This window comes from Dendrobium catenatum, unplaced genomic scaffold, assembly GCF_001605985.2.
Source record: "Dendrobium catenatum unplaced genomic scaffold, ASM160598v2 fragScaff_scaffold_1456, whole genome shotgun sequence".
Lineage (NCBI taxonomy): Eukaryota > Viridiplantae > Streptophyta > Magnoliopsida > Asparagales > Orchidaceae > Dendrobium > Dendrobium catenatum.
Genome location: NW_021319918.1, coordinates 1,076,070 through 1,093,673, shown reverse-complemented (window position 1 = coordinate 1,093,673; position 17,604 = coordinate 1,076,070). Strand labels below are relative to the sequence as shown.

Sequence of the window (17,604 nt, the reverse complement as noted above, 5' to 3'; positions counted from 1 at the left end):
ATTATAATTGAAGGAGATAATCATAATATTATCAAATATCTTCAAGATTCTTTTGGCAAGTCAACTTGGATGAGTGGAAACTGAGATTTGGAGGAGTGATTATTCTTATTGGAGTTCAAAAAGGTTTTATTTCAATATTCCAATAAAAGTTGTAATAAATTTGCAACTTTTTATGCTAACTTGGCTATTTCTGGAGATTTTATTTGGGATGTTATTAGTGGCAATAATATTCCTCCTTTTATTTCTTTGTTAAAGGAGGAATGTGATAGGTTATCTCTCTTTGAGTAATTTGTAATTAGTTTTTTCTTTAATACAACTTGTATTTTCTTTCAAAAAAAAAAAAAACTAGGGGTTATCTAATGCCCATCACATCAATTCATAGAATGCATTAACATTTAAAATAAATAATCACTTCACTTAATTTTTAGCAACCATCATGCAGTAAAAACTACAAAAAAATTAGGTACACAAGTAGTAGAAATGTAAACACCGGCATAGCCTAAAAATAGAGTTGGTTGTCCTAGCAAACCATCTATAGTGTGTGAACAAGGTTGTGTAGCTTGGATATATCTTTTGCTGAGTAGTTTGTTAAAGTTGCCTAAAAAATTAATTTATTGAAAGGTTTATGGGATTTTACTTTTAATTTAAGTATTAATATCTTAATGACAATTTTAAAATGCATTTTAATTGTTAATTTATTACTACCTTTGTTTACACCAAGGCCTTGAAGTTTATTTCATCTTCCTTCAGGCTAAGTTTAATATCCTCGTTGGCCCGGGTTAACCACTAGTAACCATTATGAACTAATTAATTTAATTGGTTGAAGCTTAAGGGTTGATAATTTTTAATTAAGTTAGTTTATTAATTATTTTAATGTTTGAATTGATGTTCTTCAGAATTTAAAGTCAATTATTGAATTCTGGATTTTTTTGGAATTATTTAATGTATTAAATTAATGGGTCAAAATTTAACTTTTTTATTTAAGTGAATTCTAGAATTTAAATATTTTTCTTAAATATTAGACCCAAAGAAGAGTAATTAGAGACTAAGTTTATTAGAATTGAATTTTTTTTAGATTTAATTATGAATTTTTAAAGTTTTGACTTAAATTTAAACTACATTTGACAAAAAGTTGACTTTTTTTTACTTTGAATTATTTATGATGGTTTAACTTTTTATTAAATATTAGACAGCAAATAGAGTCTAATGCCTTTGATTTTGTTCAATATGAAATTTTTTAGAATTAGTTATGAATTTTGAAAGTTTGACTAATTAATTCAATTTTTAATTGATTAATTGAAAGGGCTTTTAATGGTTTTAATCCAAATTGATTCCAAACTTCTTGAAATTACTCTCAAAGTTCAGGAATGACCTAAGGAAGTGTTTTCAAGTTTTTTAGAATCATTTGAAAATTTAATTATATTTAATTAAATAATTTAATTATATATTAATTTTAAAAAATAAATTAAACTTAAAATTAAAGTCCATTCAAAAGTCTTTTAATTTTTTTAATTTATGGGTTTAATTTTAGCCAATTTTATATATTATTTATAATTTTATGATTTAATTTGAATTAATTGTAATTTTTTGAACTTCCAAGCTTAATTAATGAATTAATTTTGAATTAATTAAATAATTGACTTAATGATTTTTAAAATCAGTGAAACTTTACCCTAAGATAGAGGATGTCACTAAGTTTAAGTGTTTCAAGTTTTGTCTATATTGGATGTATATTCAATTTTCTAAATTTTTCCTAAATTTATAAGACATATTCGTTATTATTATCTTTAAATATGACTAATTTGTGTAGGATTAATATCAATGTCCTCTAACCCTTAGCATCAGTAAAGTGCAACACACAACATATATCAAGTGCTTTAAAACTAGGTGCACATGCAATCCTAAGACATTAAGATTAAAGATAACTAATATAATTGGAAACTTAATCAAAGAGCAATTAAAAATGTAATTGCTCACTAATTACTCATCACTCCCCAATAAGTCCGTTCAATTAAGGCAAATATATGCTCAAAAGTTTAGACATCAACCTAAATGCATGCCATGGATTTAAAATATGAAATCAAAATAATTTTTGAAAAGTTTAAACATTAAAACATAAACCTGAAATTTTATAAATTAAAAATAATATTAAAATTAAATTCAAATAATTATAAAAAATTCACTAAACATTAATATCATATTAAAATAGTTTTCCTGAAAATTTGAAATTATTTGGATTTATATTTAATTAAATAATAATTAAATGCCAAATGATTAATATTTAAAATGATTTAAAATATTCTAATTTTAAATTAAAGTATTTAAAATTCTAAGAAAAATGGTATATTAAACTTAATTTTTGGATAAAACTGATTTTTTTTAAATTTTTTGAATTTTTGTTAATTAAATGCTTTAAAATGAATTAAATTAATCAGAAATCAAATCAGCGGTGGTGGTGGTCGCAACAGAAGGACACACAACGTAGTCTAGTTTGACAGATCAAAACCACACTAATCATTATTGGCAGTAAGATTTAATACTAATGATTGCATCGCAGACAATCATTAGCATTTAAAATGCACTGGCGGCGAGGTCCACGTGGTTTCACTAATCCAGAATAACAATACACCGACATCGTCCAATCTTCCACAGTTTAAAACGAGGGAAACATATGTGGTTGGATGGAAATCCCAATGGCTAGCTGCTAATACACGCGAATTACAATGCAAAAAGACAAAATCTCAGTCATTAATCAAGAGATTAATGACTGATATTTCGTACAACTTAATTGGACTACAAAATAAATCCTATAATAAAAAATCGTTCGTTCTTTGAGATTAACCATAATTTTGAATAAAATTTTAAACTTAGATTATAATAATGAGCAAAAATCATAGTGAGTAAATTATATGGTTTGAAATGAGCTTATTGAAAATCTAAATAACCATATGTGTCCTAGACTAGGCTTTAGGATTCACCTCAATATAGTGGATGGTTTGGACCATTTTAAGATATGGCTGAACTTATTGACAGTCCACGCTCAACTTTGCTGAAGAACACACGGTCTGAAACACACTCTAACGTGAGCTCCATGCCTTGGATAGAGTTGAGGCTTGGGTGGATGGAGGATGGCCATTGGCGAGCCTTTGATGGTCGGGTTGAACTTGGAAGATTTAGAGGAGATCCTTGTGAGCTCAAACAAAATGAGATTGAGCTCTAGGAGGCTGAGTGTGGTGAGAGAGTGATATCATTAGGAATGAGCTCGTTTTGGCTTTTTTTGCTCAATTGAAGCACCCTGGGCTTCTTGGACAGCTAGGATCAATTTGGAGGTTAGATAAGATGCTTGACACATGGCTAAAGTTGGTTAGAAGGGCAGGAGAAGGGACCATGAGTTGGAAATGTGGTTTTGTCTTGACATGGGGATGTGACATCTTGGGTTAGTTTAGTCTTAACCCATGGGTTAAAATCAATTGAACTGAGGTTTAGGAAGCTTCAAAAATGTGTTTAGATGGCTAGAATGGTTTTAAATGGAGCGCATTAGCTTGCCCTAGATGATTTGACTTCTTGACCACTCTTTACCCATTTATTAACTAAGTTAACTAGTCAAACAGTTAAAGGGTGATGAGGTGATAGGTAGAGAGTGTTGGGATGTATTTGAGTTGAGTCCTAAGGGCTTAATTGAAAATGCATGGAGATTTAACTAAGTCTATGGGTGTGTGACCAAATATATGAGTTGACTTTTGTTAAAGTCCCAAAGATTTGACTTGTATTGAACTTGAATACATTTAAACTTTGAAATGTTATAGGTCAAGGGCTTGATAGGCTTTGATTGAAGTGAGCATTGAAATGACCAAATGTAGGAGCGTTTGACCAAATCTAATATGTTAACTTGGTCAACCCATCAAGGCTTGACTCACCAATATTTAGGAGGCTTTGAGACCTAACATTGGGATAGATTTGGAGGATAGTATTTGAATGAGTTGATCTAATATGAAGTCTTGATTGGATCAAGTTTGACTAAACTTGTGCCTAGTTGACCAAGTTAATTGTTGACTGGGTTAAGGTGACCAGTAAACCCCAAATCACTAAGAAAATATATCAAAGGGTTTTGATAAAGTTTGTGTGCGCTTGGAGCTTGATTCAATATAGAAATGAATTAATGGTTGATTTGGTCTTCTATGATTGACTTGGTCAATAAGGTCAAATCAGGGGTTGGGTTTAGGCTCAATATGATTGATTTGATAGGGGACCAATGGATGTGATCTCCTGAACTGTAAGGGCATTCAAATCAAAATGATCATTTTAATCCTTAAGAGGCCATTTGGTCAACTAGGATTGACTTGGTCAACTAGGTCAGATCAAGGCTTGATTTTGGGTCCAATATGTCCAAAATGATATTTTGAGTTTAATGAAAGTGGTTCCATGATTAAAATCCAAACAATTAATTGACTTAAAACTAAATTTAATTAAATAATCATAACTTCAATAAATTTAAATTAAACTTTAATCAATTAAATTTAAAAATTAAATATAGTTAACTAATATTTAGTTAAAGAAACATTTAACTAAATTCTAAACCTTCAAATTAAATTAATGGAGAAAATCAATTTAATTTAAATAATTAAATAACTTTAAAATATATTTAACATATAAACTCAAAACTAATTAATTAAATCAATCGATTGATTAAAGTAATTAACTTCAATTAAATTAAAGAACATGGAATGGATGTTGTTTTTCCAATAATCCCACCTAAGTACAAGCTAACAACTCTCCAGAATAAACAACAATTTTTAAGTAGCTCCCCAACAAAGCTCTCAAATCAAAACAAGCTTTATGTGTTAAGAGTAATTAATTATAAGGGTTTGCCCTCATAGAAATTAGAACCTCAGATCTAAATAAATTATTAAAAATGTAATGAAGAATCAGAATAATTTTATAAGAAATAAAATAAAAAATTAGAATTTAATACGATTTTTATAATAATATTATAGATTTAAAGTATTTATGCCCAAAACTGCACGGGAGATTTTGCCTTCACAAATTTTCCAATAAGGCAAAATTTCCAATAGAATTTGTGACATTAAATAATGTTATTGATGCAATTTCGCGCCTCTTCAGCCTTCATCTGTCGCCCAATAAATTATTTTCCTATCGCGTAACGTAATCAAAGAACAGCCAAAATAATGTCGTCTAAGATCAACGTTCTATTTGTTCATCCCTAAAGAAAGCAGCGCGAAGAAACCGAAAGAAAGCAGAGCGATGGCTGCCATCTTCGCCTGCAAAGCTATCTCCTTTGACCTCAACTCCGTGTACGCGCGATCATTGTCGCGCCCGCTTGCCGGCCGGAGACTGTATTGCCACGTATCATGCCAGAAGTGCTCGCGGGAGATCGAAGGCCCCTTTCGAACAGTGGAGACAGTTTCGATTTCGTACTCGGAGCTCAAGGTGTTGTCGTGAAAGCATTGTGTGCTTATTTACTCCTTCGCGTGTTGTCTTTCTGCTTACTAAATTGGCGCCCTTTGAGATGACGCAGGACAAGCGCCTGGATTTGTCACCAAAAGTCGAAGAAGGGTTTGGACCTAATGGTTTGGGAATCATATCTGTGTCAGAAGTACGTCGTGTATACGCTAAGTCTCTTTGTATTTTTTCCTTTATATCAGTGTTCGTATGCTTAGACTCTGGAAGACTATACTTCTATTTGTAGGGGTTTGGAAGGGTATTTAATATCGCAAGAAATGAAACTTGTGTTGATATTTTTACACGATCGGGTTGGATTCGATTGGAATTTATTTAATTAGAATTTGATTTGGGTTCATTCTTATCGTACTGATGCCGTTAATTGTGCTGCATGTAAAGAATGGGTTAAAAAGCTAGTGATATATTACCTATTTGTATGCTGAACATGCAAGTCTTGAAGTTTTATTTGCTTTTTTATGTATAGTTGCGCATCTCTATTAGCCTGGTGTGGAGGTTTAGTAGCTTTGTGGCTATATATGTATATATTATAATGTACATCTGTAAACTTGTCTGTGGTTTTAGACATTGGGTTTAGCATTTGATTTGATAGAATCTATATGCATATACTGTAATGTAAATCTGTAAACTAGACTGTGGTTTTTTACATGGGTTTTTGTATTTGATTTGATAGTATTAGAAAAGGCAACAACATCAAGCCTTAATCCCACGACATGGTTTCGACTAAATGAATCCTTTTTCTCCATTGTGTCATGTTAAGAGTTAAATTCTCATTTAAATATAATAAAAAAGTTATTTCTAATATTTTCTAACCAAGTCTTTTTAGTTCTAACTCTACCTTTCTTAATTTAAGCCAAATTTAATACATCTACTCTCCTAATCGGGTCATCGAAATGCCGATATTTTATGTGACCCAACTAGCTAACGCGACTCTCTCTAATCTTATCTGCCATTGGAGCTACTTCAACGTTTTCACGTATATGCTCGTTTCACATTCTTCCTCTAAGAGTAAAGCCACTCATCCACCTGAGCATCATCATCTCTACAACAACAGCAACAACAACAACAAGCCTTTATCCCACTATGTGGGGTCGACCCCATGAATCATTTTTCTTTATTGTGTCCTATTAATAGTTAAATTCACTTTTAAATCTAATAAAGAAAGGTCTTTTCTAATATTTTCTAACTAAGTCTTTTTAGGTCTACCTCTACTTTTCTGAACATAAGTTAAATCTAATGCATCCACTTTTCTAACTGGGTCATCGGAAGGCCGCTGTTTTATATGGCCAATCCATCTAAGGCGAATCTCTAATCTTATCTTCCATTGGAGCTACTCCAACCTTTTCACGTAGAAACTAATTTTTTATCCTGTCTCTAAGACTAAAGCCACTCATCCTCCTATGCATCCTCATCTCTGCAACACTTAACTTAATATTATGCTTCTCTTTAATGGCCAACTTTCTGCACCATAAAGCATTGCAGGTCTAACCGCCATCTTTTAGAAATTTTCCCTTAAGTTTAAGGGGGACTTTTTTATCACACAATAGCTGATGCAATCCTCCACTTCAACCATCCAACTTGAATTCTACTAATAATATCCCTATCTATTTTACCATAACTCTGAACAAAAGGCCCAAAATATAAAAAATGTGTACTCTTATTAATGACTTGATCACCCAAATCAAACCCTCATAGATCTATTATTACTAAAATTACACTTCATATATTTAGTTTTAGATCTACTTAAATGATAGCTTTTAGGCTCTAAGATTGACCTCCATAGTTCAAGTTTACCTTAAACTCCATCTCTAGTCTTATCACACAAGAAAAATATCATCAACAAAAATCATACACCTAACCTCTTGCAAATGTCTAGTGACAACATCTATGACTAAAGTAAAAAGATATGGGCTTAAGGCTGATCCTTGATGTAATCCAACTAAAATAGGAAAATACTTGGTCAAACCACCTTGTGTTTGAACACAAGTAATAGCTCCTGCATGCATATCGTTAATGATTTGAATATAAATATTATTAATTTCTTTCTTTTCTAAAACTCTCTATAGTACTTCTCTTGGAACTTTATCATATGCTTTCTGTAAATAAATAAATATCATATATGGATAGTCCTTATACTCTCTATACTTCTCCATCAAACCTCTCAATAAATGTATAACTTCCATAGTAGACCTTTTCGGTATGAATTCAAATTAATTTTGGGAAACATTAGTATCACGCCGCAATCTATGCTCCATAACTCTCTCCTATAATTTTAAATTATGACACATTAACTTAACTCCTCTATAATTCACACAATCTTGTGCATCACATTTATTCTTAAAAATATGAATTAACACACTCATTCTCCACTCATCTGATATCTTTTTAGTCATCAAAATTATATTAAAAAGTTTAGTAAGCCTAGAAATTGCTTTATCTCCTAAGTATTTGAAATATTATCAGGTCCAACAACTTTTCAATACTTCATTTTCTTTTACACACTTGTCGCTATATTCAGATCATACAAAACATCACTTCCATGGAACGCTCTATTAATAACAAAATGTATTAAAATATTCATGTCAGGTTTATTCGACAAGTTTTACGTTGGCTTTTGACTACCTAACACAGCCCTTCATTTTCACATTCGGGACTTGGGACCTAGCTACGACAGTGTTTGATAGTATTAGAAAAGAAAAGAAAACTTGAGATCTTTACTGGAGTCTAGAGGGTAGACTTGGTGCATTTTGACAATAATTACTATGTTTCTATTCTTTTCATTACCATTTTCTGTTATTTTAATTTATAGATTTTTAGTTTCTGGTTGGATATAATTGCTTTGAAAAGTTTTTCGATGTCTTGAATTGCTGTTATTTATTTAAGTACTTGTCAATAACTTGTTTTGTAACCTCCTGCTGCTAATTTGATTTTGATAACTATTTTTTATTGCCTTGTGTTTTGAACTGCAGGTGCCTGGATTATCTGATTTACGTCAAACTGTTTTAAATCTGTCACCCAGGCATACAATGCTGAATTATTCTCATGTCTTCTGATATTTGTATTCTTTTCTTTTGGTTTCTTGTTTAAGCCCTGCGGTGATAGTCTTATATATAATAAACAACTTATGATTTCTCCAGAATAGCAAGCCTTCCTACTAATGTGAGAAATCAGCTTGAAGATCCTGACAGCAGGTATGGACTAACTGCTATGGTTATCAAACATAGATTTAAGAATATGAAGTAAAGGTAAAAGAAATAGAAAAGAAATGAGGATATCACTTTGATAGTGTATATTTTTATGCCTTGTTTTGAAAGTTTTTCTTAACTTTGTTGTGGTTTTAGCATGCTTTAGCTTCACATTCTGATTAATTTTCTATATGAAACAGGCTACAATGCGTTATCAAAGCTCAATTTAAAGAAGGTTTTCCTTTCATTTATAACTTTTTAATAGGGAGACGCAAGTTTGCAGCAACATTAGTTGTTGTGTGATAGAAAAGTTCCACTCAAACTTAAGGAAAAATTTGTTATGGGGGTGACAGGCAGCCGGTCCACTTAGCCAGCCCAGCTGGGCCTGATCCAGCAAAACTAGGTGGGCAGAGCTTGAGCGAAACAGGCAGCAAGTTTGGCCCCCTTTGTGGGGCCCGACAAAGATTTGATTAAATATACTAGGAGAGGAAATAAGGTGGGAAATAAGAAAGGAAAGAATTTTAATTTTGAAATAGAGAAAGAGGTAAATTAATTAAGGGTGCTTCTTTTGGGAGGAATTAGGGAGTTTATTTTGGGTTGATTCTAGGGTTTGTTTTTCAAGTTTTGTTTTGAGAGTTTGCAATAGTTTATTTTTAGAGTTTTCTTAAGGGTTTTCCAGCAGCATCTAGGTCAAGTGGGAGAGACAATCTACCTCTTTAATAGTAGATCATTGTATCCTGCTTTGGTGTTGAAGTTTTAATACAAAAATAAGCTGTTGTTTCTCAATTTCTATTGTTTTTATTGTCTTTTCTTTCTGATTTCGTCTTCAAGGCATATCAAATTAGCATCCGAGCATGTTCTGGACCAAAAATCGTCGTCTACTTGCTAAAATCTACTGCGAAATCCCTTCCATTTGTTGTTTTTTTGCTAATAGAAGACATTTAATCGCCGTTTTTTTTGCAGTTTGAGACCTAAATCCGTGAATAACAGCGAATAAGATGGAGTTGGATGGAGAGATCGAACAACTTAAGACCTATATGGATGAAAAATATTCCAAAATGTAAGAATGGCTGTCATCCATGGAAACTCGGATGAAAAACCGATTCGAGAACATGGAAGGCATGATGAGGAAATTAATCAAGATGTAGTCGAAGGCACCATCGGCTAGTCCTAGGGCTGATTGGGAAGAAAAGTGACTTCAAGAAGACTATGATGAAGTAGAGATGGTTTTTCCTCAAGAATAGTTTCGAAGGGCCCCGATAGGAACATAAAGGTATTTAGGAGGGTCAATAAGGAGAGGGGAGGTCGAGGCCTTTTGGAGATCACCTAGATAGGAGGGACGGTGGGCCGGAGAAGGCAACAGCTGGGCTGCACCTTGGGGGTCCAAATCCGCTAAGGGAAGAAGGGAGAGAATCAAACCACCACTACACGGGAGGAACCAATGGTGGAAGAAACCATTGGGGTATGGATGATTGGTCGAGGAAGCTAAAGATGCCGGCCTTTGAAGGGGAGGATGCTCATGGTTGGGTATACCGGATGGAACTCATGGAGGCAGGTCTATGTTTGGAAGGGAAAGCTCTATCCTGGTTCCAATGGAGGGAGACGAATTATCCGATCTACTCATGGGAAGATTTTAGGATTGTTTGTTGGAACATTTCCGAGCCATTTTGGAAGGAGACCTCCATAAGCCATTCTATGCCCCAACTCAGGAGGAGATAGTTATGGAGTATCGAGAGAAGTTTGAGATGCTGTCGGGAAGTATGAGGGGAATATTTGTGGTAAGGATTGGAGGAAAATTTCATGAACGGGCTTAGGGAGGACATATGATCTGAGCTTAGGGTACTGAGGTCTAGAGGGCTAAGAGAGACAATAGAGCTAGCATAGAGGGTGGAGGAGAAGCAGCAGAGGGAGAAGGCCAACCGGAGAAACCACATGGGAGGTACATACATGAACACAAATACTACCTTAGAAGTTGGCACCAAGGACTCAGATGGCGTCCATTCAGAGGGAAGCACCTAAAGAGAAGAGCACTGGAGTTTGTCTGGGAGGCAATATCAAATGCCTCACAGAAGAAGAGGTGTATGATCGACGGGTAAAAGGGCTATGCTTCAGGCGTGATGAGAGATTTACACTCGGGCATAGGTGCAAGAATCAAGCCCTTCAAATCTTGATGGTCTGTGAAGGTGAGGAGGAGAGTGGGGATGAGTTGGAGGAGGTTGCCGAGGAGGTGGAGAAGTTATGATTTGATATGGCTGAGGTGTCTTTGAACTCTGTGGTGGGATTTATCCCAAATCACTCCATGAAGGTAAGGGGGCAAATTGTGGAGCAATATGTCGTGGTCTTGGTGGATAGTGGATCCACTCATAAATTCATCTCCAATCGGGTCGTGGATGAGTTAGGATTGAAGCTAGTGGATACGAGGAGTTTTGGAGTCATGGTGGGGACATGAAAGGTAGAGAGGAGTAAAGGGATGTGCAGGGAGTTGGTGCTAGCACTCCAGGGCTTACAGATAGTGGAGGATTTTATTCCCTTGGAATTGGAAAGCACTGATGTCATCCTAGGAATGAAATGACTATATATCATTGGAGAGACCAAGGTGGACTAGAAGTCTTTGACTATGAAGATGCGGGTGGGAGGGAGAACAATAATGCTGCGAGGGGATGCCAACTTATGCAGAACCATGGTATTACTCAAAACCATGGTCAAGATGATACATGGATCAGGATAAGGCTATTTAGTAGAGCTACAGAGTTTGAAGGGGGTCTGAAACTCTTCGAAAGACCTGATCCCTGAGTGTGTGCATCATCTTCAACAACAACTTCCAAAGTCTTTCAGCAACCCAGCGAATTACCCTCCCCCCCCTCGTGAGAATGAGCATGTAATTTCCTTGAAGGAGGGAGTTTCTCCTATTAGTGCTTGACCTTACAAGTACTCACATATCCAGAAGGATGAAATCAAGAGGCTCATCAGAGAGATGCTGGATGCAGGGATTATTAGACTCAATGTGAGCCTTTTTTTCCAACCCTCTGTTACTGGTGAAAAAGAGGGATGATAGTTGAAGGTTTTTGCGTAGATTATAGGGCCTTAAACAAGGAAACCATATTGGATAACTTTCCTATATCTGTGATTGACGAGTTGTTGGATGGGCTATTTGGAGCAGTGATCATCTCAAAGATTGACTTGAAATTGGGATACCACCAAATGAGGATGAAATCAGGGGATGTGCATAAGACTGCTTTCAGAATTCACAAGGGCCATTATGAGTTTTTTGTGATGCCTTTTGAACTTACGAACGCTCATACCACTTTTTAGTCACTCATGAATATGCTTTTTCAACCCTATCTTAGAAAATTGACTTGGTGTTCTTTGATGACATCCTGATCTACAACCGAACAGAGGAAGAGCATAGGGAGAACCTGAGGACGGTGTTGGAGACATTGAAAGAGTATCGATTTTATGCCAACCTAAAGAAATGCTCGTTTACACAGCCACATGTAGAGCTTGGGACATGTGGTTGTTGACCTCGATTTTCGTATGAGTGCTCTTGAGGGTCTTTGGTTGATTTAATTGGACCTCGTCGAGCCCAGTTCAGGTCAATGCCAATTTAGGTCCGATTGAGTTGATTCAAATTCGATTCAATTAAAATCGATTTGATGAAAATGCAATTGAACTTGAATCGACATGAAATTGGGTTAAATTAGGCCCGATCGCATTCGATTAAATTAGATTCGTTCATTTTAGCCACGTCGAGTTTGATTTTATTCGAGTCGTTGTTTTATTTAAATTTAATTAATTTGATTAAATCAAACTGAATCCAAACTGACCCAAATCAACTTAAATCAAACCCGGTTCAGGTTCAATTTGAGCCTCAATTGGTTTAGCTTAATATTAATTAAAATCCAAATCCCATTTTAGGTGGTTTGAATTCTTCTCTAAATCAGGAAGCTTAATCGGAGGGCTAATGTCGAATTGCAGTGGTTCATATTTGATCCTCGGCAGCTGCAGGCTCTATTCGTGTGTTTGAGCTACTGCATTGGCGGATGGAAAATGGCGGGCTTCTCTTTTCGGCATACCAAAGAATGAAGGCTCTAGACGAAGGAGTTATGATTCCATTCGGTTCTTAGCATCCGGACTCTTTCTCCCGTTCTTCTCTGTTCGAATACTCTCCCTCTCACTATCACTCTCGGTCTGTAAAAGCAAGGAGGCGAAACTCCTCCTTCCTCCCGTCTCTCTTGTTCACGCACCCCAGCGAGGCTGACGCCTCGTCCCTGTCTGAAGTAGCCCAGGTCGCGACCTCCCCTTGCCCTAGCCGAGCCCGACGCCTCTAACCGATCCGAGCGGGTCCTCTCCTCCTTTGCAAGGTATATCTTCCCCTTTTCTTTCTCCTCTTCTTCTCCTTTTTCTTCTTCTTGTTTCTTCTCATTATCATCGTCTTCTTCTTCTTCTTCTTATTTCTTCTCAATCTTCTTCTTCCTCTTTAGCTTCATTTGCTTCTCATTCTAATCTAAGATCTTGTGGATGATTTAGTTGGTAACAAGTTATGTCTATGTGGAGTTTATTTTGACTAAGATTGAAAGTGTGGATGGAAATTTCATGGTGTATATGTCATTACACCTTTAGTCCTCTTGATTTTTAGTAAATACATTCACTCTCTATGTTAGATTTTTTTTATAATATCTTGCATAATTGATCTTACCATCATGTGTTGATTGAATGAACAATGAGTTTGTGAAAGTTTTATTTGAAGCATGTCATACAATTTAATATTTTAGGTGTAAATGTTATAGAAGTTATGAGAGGTCATGAGGGGCTATGTTATTTGCTATAAAAAAAATATGCATATGAGATGTTTGTAGTAATGCCTCCTAAGAGATAGTTAATATATTTATGCTTCGTCTCATCTTTATCTTTCTTTTATGGATATGGAAGTTCCGATAGGGTGAAGAACATACGTTCTAAACCTATTTGCCTTGCAAACAATTGACAAATGCCTTATTTCATAAGAAGATTTATTAGTTTGAGCTACATATTTCTTTTCCTAAGAAAAATTTCCATCTTTTGCTAGTAAATGTGCTCTAGTGATTTTGGTGTGGAGGGTTCACTAGTCTTTATTGAAAGGAAAGTTTGGGAGGTGATTATATCAACACTTGGTAATATGGATTTGTTTCTAATTCTTTCATTATTTGCTAAATTGATTGTTTGTTATTAATGAACTTTATGTAGATTGTGGAAGGTAGTAAGAAACGATGTTGATTTCTTCCCAAAATATGCATCTAAAGTGTCTGTGATAATGCTTGCTAGGAAAGATATATGTTTAAAAAAATGTTGAGGGGTTGTTAATGCATTCGTACTTTATTTGACATATACTTTTAGTGATCTTAGGAGTTTCTTTAAAATGAAAAGAGCGTTTATTTATATGGGTTAGATGCATACAAGCTAGCTCACATTGGATTCTATGATAGCTTGTAATAGTTGTGTTACAATGAAATTAATTCCGTTACAATGCATTAGTTTCATGAATATTTTGATGGTTAACGTCATGTAGCGGGTTGAATGTTCAGGAAGATTTGGGAATCCGCTCATACTTCATTTGTTAGTATCACTATGAGAATTTGTTAGAGAACTTTTATGTATATCCATGTCATAATACTTGTGGATGATTCAATAAAAGAAGTTTTGGTTATGTTGAAAATCATTTGGATATTTATGTTCGGACACCACACTTACATCTAATATCAAGTGATCGCTAATTTAAATTGGAAAGGTCTTTTCATCTATTTGTTGGCATGTAACATGAGCTATTTGCTCTATGTTGGAAAAGTTATAGTATGATTTCAAATGGATTATTTTTATGTCATCTCTTGTATATTATGGGTTATGTGTTTGGCCAAAGAATCCAAAGAGGCAACTTTTTATTTTTTCTTTATCTTGGATACCATTTATGCATTACTTTAATGTCAGGTTGATAGGCATACACATGTATACATACACATTTATTTGATGGTTTACTTTCTTAATGTCATCATAATATTGTTAACGCTTTGGCCTCCACTATCCCATGATATAACATTTCTTTGAACACATACTTCCTTTTACTACAAAATTAGATGTAGTATTGAATATCACCCTTTCTCACTTGTTATGTCAATATACTAAAAAATGAAACATATGTTGAATATCAAACTTGTTAAATAATCAAAGAGGAAATCTTGTATAACATGCTTAGGTTGAAGTAATCCAATTTAGAAGTTTTGTCGAACAAGCTTTATGAATTGTCTTATGTTGGAAATTATTACAAGTTACTTGATATAGGAAGGTTTCATGAGTTGCTTTATTGTTGAAAACTTTATGAAAAGCTTTGCGAACTGTTTGTGTTAAGAAAACTCACGATATGTTTTGCGAATGTTTTATGACGAAAAGTTTTGCAAAATTTTCTTGTTGGAGAATTCTCATAGTTTTATCCCACGCCAAAAGAAAAAAAAATTTCGTTTGTTTTTTGTCGGAAGGAGCTATGGTGGATTTCTTATGAGAAAAGTTTTGTGTTGCTTTATTTGGGAGGTCCTACAAGTTATTTTGGGATTGAGAATTCTATGAATGACTTTGTACTGAAGGGTTCTTTAAGTCTTCTTAGAACGAAATGATCTTTCATGTGTGAGTTGCATTTCTTTTATTTGTATTTGATTCTAATGATGAGTTTAGATAAATGTAGAGTGAAAGCATGTTTGGGTTCGAAATGGAAAATCTTATTTAGGTTTCAGTTTTGGGAGCTTGTTTTCCCTTCGCTACTTTAAGTTTTATATGAGAAATTGTGTGGGTAATTGAGTCAGGATATTTCGAGTGCTTTTTTCGGAACGTGGGAAAAAAATAAATAACATCAAAGTCTCCTTTCTCTTATTCATGTTTGGCTTGAACGCTGAATTGGAGTAAAGAATGTGTTGGAGACATTGTTAGCTTTGAAAAGACATGCCCGACAATGAGATGTTTAAATATCTTTCTCGGCATTCATTTCTTTCTTTTTGACATTTTGTTGGGGCTTTTTGCGAAGTATTTTTTTTTTTTTTTTATGTTGGCAATTATATTGAAATATTTTATTTTAAACTTTTGGGGAGAATAAATTTGCACCAAATCAACTTTCTTGTGATTATAACTTAATAGAGATTTAACATTAGAAACACTACTTGCTTGTTGCTTGATTGTGGAAAGGTGTAGTCTTAACTTTCATTATTAAAAAGTGTGCGGTTTCATCGTGATGACTTTAGTGGAAATGTAATGGACAACTTATCATGTATCCAAAATTTTGTTTATGACTTTCCAAAACATCTTTTTCTAGATTCGGTTAGCTCTTGATTTGTAATATTATATTGGCATAAGATCATATTTGTAAGTTTAAGTCAAATATTCTTTTGAAACTTTTGGGTGACATATGGGGTGGTTGTTGGAAGGAGGGAGAAGTGGTAGCTCTCTTTTCTTCTCAATCCATCCTCTTATTTCGTTATTATTTCTCTATACTTGTGTCTTATGATAAAATATAACGCTTACAAAATTCAAATATCTAAAAGCCAAACAACCAAGTTGGTGTCCAAGCCAAAAAAAGGTATGTTCTTATTTAATTACATTTTATTTTGATTATTCGCTTATTATATATGAATGTGCTCTAATACAATCATTCTTTTCTTTTTCTATGTTTTGCGAGACACCTTTTGGGAAAACAAAGTAGAAGAGATCATTTGGAGTTGTTTGGCAAAGAAGCTTACATAAACAAATCAGTCGTCCCCATTCATTCTGGTGGGGGTGCTACGGGCGGAACCACTGGGTCACAGCCCCCGGTACCGTGTCTTCTTAAAACTTAGAAAGCCTTTAAGAATCCTCATGGTTGCACCTTCCCCCACCCTTTAGGACTTTATAGAAACTTCATTTATAACTAGGATTACTTTATTTTAATTTAGATCTCTAAACCCGTTGACACATGTGCGTATGTCCAAAGGGTTAGAAACAAAATTCTTTTTCATCCCACAACTCTAGTGACACCTAAGAACAAAAATTAAGGACCGAGTCTTAGTTAATATAGACTTAGGATGTATGTTCCCTATAAGATAGAGACATTGATCATAGAAAATTTAATAATACGTTGTCTTAAGTTTAGTGTGCCATAACTTACTAATAATCAACCAACAAATCAATTATAATCCAAGTCAAAATGCACTAAAATCACTTAACTTTTAATCAAAACCATAATCAACATGTATAATCACTAAAATACAAAACTTGAATATAAACTTGAACTTAGTCTAACCAACCAATTAATTAATCTCTATCAAACCTAAAACTTAAAAGATGTGGACTAAATTTGGAGAGTAAACTTAAATTAAAATTTATTAAAATTAAAGAACCCATACTTTAATCATAACCCAAAACCTATTAACTCACCTAAAATTTAATTAAACTCTTAATTAATATTTTTAAATCAATCGACAAATCCCTTAATTGAGAATAAATCATTTAATTCACAATTCTTTTTAATTTATAACAAACTAAACTAATTCAATAAAATTGGTTACTACTGGGTAACTTAGGCCTACAAAACTATTAAGTTAGCCCCAAAGAGGGTGAAATAAACCTCACGGCCTAGATGAACAACAAAGGTGTTAATCAATTAAACACTAAAATAAAATTCTCAAAATCAATATTAAAACTTTAATACTTAAACTAAATCCTTTCTTAACTTTTAAAAAATCAAAACACAAATAACTTGAACTAATCATCCTATATAAGACATACTCAAAATCACAGGGCCTACTACACACACCTTAATTTGTTTATTAAGACACGACTTCTAGCTCTAGGTTAGACCAATATTTTCTTTTCTTTCTGTCTCTGTGACGTGACGTCTTGCATGTAAAGCATGTGCTGATTGTTTTGCCACTTGTGTTAGTTTTTTGTG

At 33.9% G+C, this 17,604-nt stretch overlaps 1 protein-coding gene across 1 annotated transcript; it reads left to right on the top strand.

Moving 5' to 3' along the window:
* The first annotated feature begins 5,072 nt into the window (after positions 1-5,072).
* LOC110103469 lies at positions 5,073-8,760 on the top strand. The gene is made up of 4 exons (XM_020832210.2): positions 5,073-5,448; positions 5,537-5,614; positions 8,448-8,497; positions 8,616-8,760. Exons 1-4 carry the CDS (start codon positions 5,263-5,265, stop codon positions 8,719-8,721), a joined length of 420 nt encoding a protein of 139 aa, XP_020687869.1. The 5' UTR covers positions 5,073-5,262; the 3' UTR covers positions 8,722-8,760.
* The last annotated feature ends 8,844 nt before the right edge of the window (positions 8,761-17,604 follow it).

Bases quoted from the DNA above. Each gene is read 5' to 3' on its own strand.
- LOC110103469 (XM_020832210.2), top strand. From the start codon at position 5,263: ATGGCTGCCATCTTCGCCTGCAAAGCTATCTCCTTTGACCTCAACTCC. The intron at 5,449-5,536 runs GTGTTGTCGTGA...GAGATGACGCAG, and splicing joins TTTCGTACTCGGAGCTCAAG to GACAAGCGCCTGGATTTGTC. The intron at 8,498-8,615 runs GCATACAATGCT...TGATTTCTCCAG, and splicing joins GTTTTAAATCTGTCACCCAG to AATAGCAAGCCTTCCTACTA.